The sequence below is a fragment of the Myotis davidii genome, unplaced genomic scaffold (assembly GCF_000327345.1).
Source record: "Myotis davidii unplaced genomic scaffold, ASM32734v1 scaffold370, whole genome shotgun sequence".
In the NCBI taxonomy this organism is placed as follows: domain Eukaryota; kingdom Metazoa; phylum Chordata; class Mammalia; order Chiroptera; family Vespertilionidae; genus Myotis; species Myotis davidii.
The window spans coordinates 2,491,182-2,499,043 of NW_006288615.1; the positions used below are offsets into that span (position 1 = coordinate 2,491,182).

The 7,862-nt window shown below is 35.6% G+C and overlaps 1 protein-coding gene across 2 annotated transcripts in view; it reads left to right on the top strand.

The window, feature by feature from the left end:
- Window positions 1-7,862, top strand: part of PSMD1 (proteasome 26S subunit, non-ATPase 1) — an 86,359-nt gene that overhangs the window by 65,511 nt on the left and 12,986 nt on the right. For both annotated transcript variants that reach the window (XM_006760414.2, XM_006760413.2), the window contains exon 18: window positions 2,143-2,259. In XM_006760414.2, the coding sequence (XP_006760477.1) occupies window positions 2,143-2,259 (117 nt within the window). The remainder of the gene's footprint in view (window positions 1-2,142; window positions 2,260-7,862) is intronic.

The following is a 7,862-nucleotide window of genomic DNA, read 5'->3' on the forward strand; positions in this document are numbered from 1 at the left end:
CAGGCACCATGATATAGCAAAATCGCGAATCTTCAATGCATATATAAAGAAATATACGGTAACCCGAATTTACCACACTCGCAAAATCGCACACAGCCAACCATACACCTAGTATGGTATCGCGATTCGCGATTTTGCGCTATCATACTGGGTGTATGATCGGCTGTGTGCGATTTTGCGAGTGTGGTAAAATCGCATAACAGCAAAATCGCATAACAGCCGAGCGTACACCCAGCAGCGCTGCTGATGCCTGAACGGTATGTGGAATGAAGTGGGCGGGCATCGGGAGGCCACTATGGCACGGGGCAAGCACTATGGGCAGTCTATCTGAAGTGTACCTGGCGTATAAGACGACCCCCCACTTGGAGGCATATTTTTCAGGGCCAAAAAATCGTCTTATACGCCGGCAAATACGGTATATAGGAGACCTCAAAAGCCAAGTTAGTGTCTTTTAACTTGTAAGTTGGAAATTTGGTTATATTTTTACCATGACTACTTCATAAACTATATTGACAATATATGAGTTTGAAAAACTCTGCACACTGTCATTACAGTTTTTAATGAAGTAGGAGAAAGAAAATATCTGGTATGTGTAATATTGTTAATAGCTCTCCTTTTTTAAAAAAAAAATTTTTATTTTATTCATTTTCGTGGTGACACTGGTATAAACAAATCTGCACTGCCAGTCATATAAAAGTACAGCACATACAATTAGAGTAGCAGGCTATACCATCTGCTCTTTAATGTAAGTGCTCTTTATGATGTTCACACAATGACGAAATCACCTAACTGCGCATTTCTCAGAATGTATCCCCAACATTAAGTGGCATATGACTTTAAATCCACATCTAAAGAAATCTAAAGTCATTTTCCCCAAAAAAGAATTCAATTTATTCTTTCTTTCCTTGACCTTAGAAAAAATAATATTTGAGAAATTGCATACGTATTAAGAAATAAGTTTGATAATCTTGTAAATCCCTTTTCTCTTTTCCTCCAGGTTTATATCTAAGAACCTTATAAGGGATGTTAAAAAATGGCACTTAACAAAGGGTGTTAATGTTCTGCAGGGTGTTAATAGAAGTTACTATATGAGGAAAAGAGTTCTTGGTAACATTACTATGGACAAATACTGGGAAAAACAAAAGTTCCAGTGGTTTCTTTAACATCCCACATCACTATGTGCCTGGAGCTTTTGTACATTCCTAGAACCTTTGATATGATATATACATTTGAATCTGTAACAGGAGGTAATACATAGTATGCAGGAACTCCCAGACGTATTTAATCAAGAAATCCTTTTTTCATAGTATTGATCACATTCCGAAGGATATGATATTGAGTAAATCCTGGTAAACAGTTTGGAAAGTCCCATTCAGTATATGTGGTCTTGTGAAGTGTAACCATGAAATCAATTCTAGTCCTATTTTTTAATTTTTTACCATGCTACTAGCAAGTAAACTCTTTTTTGTTTTAGAAGTTTATCTTTGTTTTTTGTTTTGATTTAGTGGGGGTTTTTTTAGTTGATTGTATTTTACTTTATCTTTATTGTTGTAAGTATTACAGATGTCCCCCCATTAACCTCCTCCACCTGTTCCCACCCCATCTTGTAAAATTATCTAAGACATTGCCATACCCTGGTATTTGAAGGAAGTTGGATACTTAATACAGGTTTTGGAGTCAGACTGACCTCAATTTGCTACTTATGTGAATTTGGGCAAATTTCTTAACATTTCTAACTCTCAGTTTCTTTGTTTATAAAGATTATTTGGTGTTGCTATTGTTATTTTGTTTTTGTTTTATTTTTAGGTTTAAGAGGATTATCTAGGATAATATCCATAAATACCTACCACTGTGCCTAGGAAATAATGGGTGCTTTATCAAACATTAATCATTTCTCTTTCTTTTTGACCTCTTTTTCCTCAAAACAGGAGCAGTTGTGTTCTACAAGCTTCCTTTTCACATACCATCAGTTATATTGAAACTTAAAGCATACTCTGTTCTGAACTGTGCATCCAGTTTGTCTTAAACTAACTTGTTATTACAATGTCAGATGAAGACAGTTAACTTGGAATGGTGGTAACTAATTTGTAAATCCAACTATATGAACTTTATTTAAGGGTTGTTGTTTTTTAATGCTTTCAGGAAGCAATTAATTTGCTAGAACCAATGACAAATGACCCTGTGAACTATGTGAGGCAAGGAGCTCTCATAGCTTCGGCTCTCATCATGATCCAGCAGACTGAAATCACTTGTCCAAAGGTGAGCAAACAAAACGAGACTAGAATACAGCTGGTTCAACTTTCCTTTAGGAACTTACCTCCTTTTGAGGACATTTTTACCTCAAATGTGGTGAACACTTAACTCATAGAAAGCCAAGAGATAGGAGAATGGGAAAACTTTAAATATATAATACTCTTTAAATGCATTTCTTACAGATTTATGGTCACTTTGTTAATTCAACTGTATAACCATACTTGAAAAATAGAACTCATGGGTTCACGAAATCATAAAAGTCAACTTTAATTTTTGTCTCCTTTACTGTCCTTTTAAAACCTATTCAGTAAGATAACTTGTTCCTCTGATACAGGATGTAAACCCAGGCAGTACATACAATTTCAGTTTAGAAATGACATTGCCCTCTTGTGTAATCTCTTGGACAGGATTTCAGATGAATTCAGGACAGCTATCTTTTCCCTCTTGACCCACATCTGTCCAAAGAAACACCCCGCGTATGTTGCTCTTCTGTGTAGGTGGAAGTAGAATAATAGCCTTTCAGTGCAGCTTTGCCTGCTCTTCCCTTTGTCTCTCTTCGTCTTTCCCTCTCTATTTCCCTCCCACCTTCCTTCTTCTCTGCCATCCCCCGCTAGTCCCTCAGTCAATAGCTAATGCCTCTCACTTTATGTGCCAGATGTCAGTGCACAGTGACTACTGTTCATATTAAGCTCTCCATGTGATCCCTCTGAAGCCCATTTTGTTGAGAAATAGAAAATGCATAGGTCTTACTCATATGTGCTAAAAATCACCATGTTTGATATATATTAAATAGATGTGATAGCTAGTGCAATAATTTCAGATCTTTTCATTCTTAACTTAAAATTAGGGTAGTTAACAGCCTCATATTAATTCTGCTCTCATATGAGAAGAAGTCAAAAAATTGACAACAGAGAAAACAAACAAACATTGGTATATTGTCTTTTGCCCTATCAAGCAGATGTTCAGCATCATTCTTTTTTTCTTTCTTTCTGTTTTAATATATTTTTATTGATTTCAGAGAGGAAGGGCAAGGGAGAGATAGAAACATCATTGATGAAAAGAGAAACATTGATTGGCTGCCTCCTGCACGCCCCCTACCGGGGATCGAGCCCGCAATCCCAGCATGTGCTCTTGACCAGAATCAAACCCAGGACCCTTCAGTCTGCAGGCCGATGCCCTATCCACTGTGCTAAACCAGCATCATTCTTTTCAGCAAAATAGGTTAATATGATGGATGGGGATAAAAGAGAAAAATTTCCAGAACTCATTGATTATTCATTCTTATTTTATGGAACTTTATTTAATAGGTTTCACTTTCTGAGCAGTTACTATCATTTTTGTTTCCTTTTCAGTGCTTCTCTCTTTGTCAAAATTTTAAGACATCCAAAAATTACATTATTGCAGATAGAATCAGTCTTCTCATCTGTTTTAGTCATTGTCTTCTAGAGCATAAACATTTTTTCACACAGGCCACATTTCTTTCTGATTTTTGTTTTAACCCCTTCCCCAACAATTTTTTTGTTAAAAACGTTTCTTTTTCAGACTAATTTTTTTATTTTGGTTCTATATAGTATTTTTGATGCTGGTTATGAAAACAGTTTGTAACTCGTCTTCCTATAAACCATATTTTTTTACCATATTTTCTTAGTATACTCGTCGACGACTGAAAAAGAACATTTTGTGAAAACGAGTATACACGTTTCTGCCGGGGAAGGGGTTAAATATAGCAGTTATGAATAGCTTTTGCATTTTTTATTTTTGCTTTTGACCTTCTGCTGATCTTTATCAGTTGGAGGTTATCCAATTGAGTAATATAGCACTAGAAGAAGGAAGTTGAGGCCATGGAATATACTTTCCCTAATGGTAATATACAGATATTTATTCACTTTGACCTCACATGTCAGTTGCACATTATTTGTGAACAAGATGTTTACCATCTTCCCATTTCTACTGTAGGATTTTTTGTTTGTTTGTTTGTTTGTTTTGGTTAATCCTCACCCAAGGATATTTTTCCATTTATTTATTTATTTTTTTAGAGAAAGTAGAAGGGATGGGGGAGAGAGAGAAAGATCAATGTGAAAGAAACACATTGATTGGTTGCCTGTGGCATGTGGCATGATCAGGGCCAGGGATTGAGCCTGCAACCGAGGTACATGCCCTTGACCGGAATTGAACCCTGGACCCTTCAGTCCAAGGGCTAAAGCTCTCTCCACTGAGCCAAACCAGCCAGGGCTGTAGGATTTCATAATCATAAGCTCTGTATCAATAATGGCAGATTCTATAAAATATTGTTGAGCCAAATCTTATTAGCTCATGGGGTACACTTCCATCTTCAGGTTGTATCAGAATCTTGGGTATTGATTAAGAATGTTGAAATTGTCCTTGCCATTAATATAAACTCAGTGGGGAAAGTCAAGTTTGTACCCCCACAGACTACAAAAACAAAACTGTGTATGCAGTATAAAAATCAAATGTTCTTTGCTCTGGCCAGTGGGACTCAGTGGTTAGAGCATTAACCCTTGCACTGAAAGATTTGATTCCCCGTCCAAGGGCACATTCCTGGATTGCAGGATCGATCCCTAGCCCCATGGGGGTGCATGTGGAAGGCAACCAATCTGTCTATCTCTCTTACATCAATGTTTCTCCTCTGTCTCTCTTCCCCTGCCTCCCTCCCTTCCACTCTGAAAAGCAATGAAAAAATATCCTGGGGAGTGGAGAGATTAAAATTCTCTCTCATTGTTTTCTGCTATTAACATGTGATAAAAAGCTTTGTGGACTATAGTTTCTATCATTTCTATCTGATAATTGCTAATAAGACAACATTGACAGTTCATTTGGAGTGGCATGTAACATTTTGCTGAAAAGGAAAAGCTGTTAATAGGCTTGAAGAGAAGTTTTAAAGGCTACAAAGTCCTAGTTACAAGGTTGTAAACCAGTACATGCAATAAAGTGGAAACACCTTGAAATATAAAATTAAGTGTTAATTTCATCAAAACTATAGCCCCTCCTCAAAAGAATTCAGAAGGAACATATTTCAGATATTTTTGTGAGATTTATAATTGACATTTCCAAAGGAAATATTTTTATGTAATCAGGATACAGGTCACATTCTTTTACAGAATGCCATCTTAACACTTAGCTCTACATTGTAGGTCTAATTGAAGTAACTCCAGGACATCTTTGCTTTTCCTCTGCCAGTTTCTTGCTTGCTCAGTCTCACAAACATATACCCAGCAACATGCATACATCCTGGGTGATTACAAACTCAATTTAGGAATCCCTTTGACCAGAGGCTCAGAACCATTTAACTAGATTAATGTCCTTTGGACATAAACAGGAATAGGTTCTTGGAGCTGTTTTCTCCCAGGAACCCAACTCCGCTTTTTATGACAGATCTGACTTTTGTTTTTTCTTGTGACATGGAATCTATCTTTAGCAGTTATTTGAATGTGTATATAGAATCAGATAAAAATACTAATGTATAAGAATGGATCTCGTGCTCCTCCTCGCCTAATATCATCTGTCCTCTGGTCTGCTATAAGGAAACTTCACCCACCCACCACTGAGAAGATACCCTTTTTTGAAGTAGGATTCTATTTGGTCAAGCTTAATAAGCTTTTAAGGTTCTAAAATAAATCCCATTTTGGGTAGATTAGGCTTTTGTGAGCTATCATGGTAACCTAGAAACATTTCTGTAGAGAAATGTGTGAACTTTTTTATATGATGAAATTATAATCTTGAAATTTTAATATTATATGGTAATATTTTACAGCATAACACATTTGTAAATAGTAATCTATATTATACTGTTGCCTTAAGATAGGGACTTGAACTCTAACAGTGTAGGTAGTGATATAAAGAAAGGGCCACAAGCAACTACCATGAGAAAAATATTAATAATAAAATTGAGGCCAAGACTGGTTTGGCTCAGTGGATAGAGCATCAGCCTATGGACTGAAGATTATTATTTGGGGTATTGATAATGGGGAAATCGTGAAAGCACTGACAGAAATATCTTAAAAGAAGAATAAAGAATTTTTATTTTAGGTGTGTTGAGTTTGAGATGATAGTAAGTCTGCTGGACTTAAGATGAGAGCATAGCAAAAGAGTCAGAACTAAAGAAAGAGATTTGGAAACTAGCCACAGAGAAATTTTAAAAGTGCATAGGTCTTTATCTACAATTCAAAAAGCTCTAAAAACTAAGAGGTCTTTTAGTTTTTAAGAATTCATTTGGCTGTAAAACCTTACCCAATCAATATGAACTCATTTGTAACCTTTAATCTGTTTAGTGTTCATATTCAAGCGTTTTGCTGCTTCAGAAACATTAGTTTGCTTTATTATGGGACATTGCCTCCACACTATACTCTGAGTATTGCATAATATATAGTGCATGCACCATGTTAGCTTTCTAAATTCTGAATTCCAAAATTCATCTGGCCTCTAGTAGTTCTTGGAAGGAATTAGAGACCTATAGTTTAAGTCATAACAGCAGATGTAATAGAAAGAAAATAAAGAAAGAAACTCCCAAACTGATCCCTCATGGGCAGCTACAGTTCTATTTTCAGGAAAATAGAAAAAAAGTAGAAAAGACGAGATATAGCCAGGTGATGAGTAGCAGCAAAAATGACTCCCAAGAAACTTCATTCCCTTCTTTATTTTTTCTCTGACATTTAAGAGTGTTTTCCCTCCAGTAGTATAAGGTTTAGAGTTTAAAACAGGGTGAATATTAAAAATTCATTAATTTGGAGAAGGTAGATTTAACTGTCTCTTTTCTGTGAGATTATAATACTAGAGGCCCAATGCACGAAATTTGTGCAAGGGGCTCAGCCCCCACCGCCTTGGTGGCTGCCGCTGCCTCAGCCCCCACCACCACAGCTTCATCCGGAAGGTCATCCAGAAGGACGTCCAGCCTAACTAGCATATTACACTTTTATTATTATAGCTAAGATGGGAAATTAATGTGATTCTTTTCCTACAAACTCTTTCTTATATGGGGGGCATACTATTCATAATAATGAAATTGAGTTGGAAAATCCTGTTCCTAGCCCTAATTGCAGTTAGTTGTTTGTGATCACAAGTAAGCCAGTAATTTCACCTATTTTACTTCAGCTTTCACATTTGTAAAATAGAGGGAGTACATCAGATGATCTTGAAGTTGACTTCCAAATTTAAGATACTATCCTAACCTACAAAAATAATAATAATTTATGAGGAATCATAATAATGAGATTAAACTACTGCTACATAAGTAGTAAAATGTGAAGAAAAAATTTTAAGTGATTAAATACTAGTTTTTTAAAGTAGTATACTTAATATTAATTAGATAGCCCATTATGTATTTGCATTGATTTTTTTTCAATCCGTCTTTCAGTTCACCAGATGTTTTCCTATTGTTTTAGGTGTAATTTTATATTTAAATTCTTCCTTATAATGTACATACTGTGCTTTGTCCAGCATTCCTTTTTATAAGCTCTTAAAATATTTTATAACATTCTTTACAACATAAAATTTCCATCCTATATAAGGTAACATAAGTGTTCATCTAAAAGAAGTTCACAGAAAAGGAAACAAAAAGAAAGAAAAAAAAATGAAAGAACAGAATCAAAGGA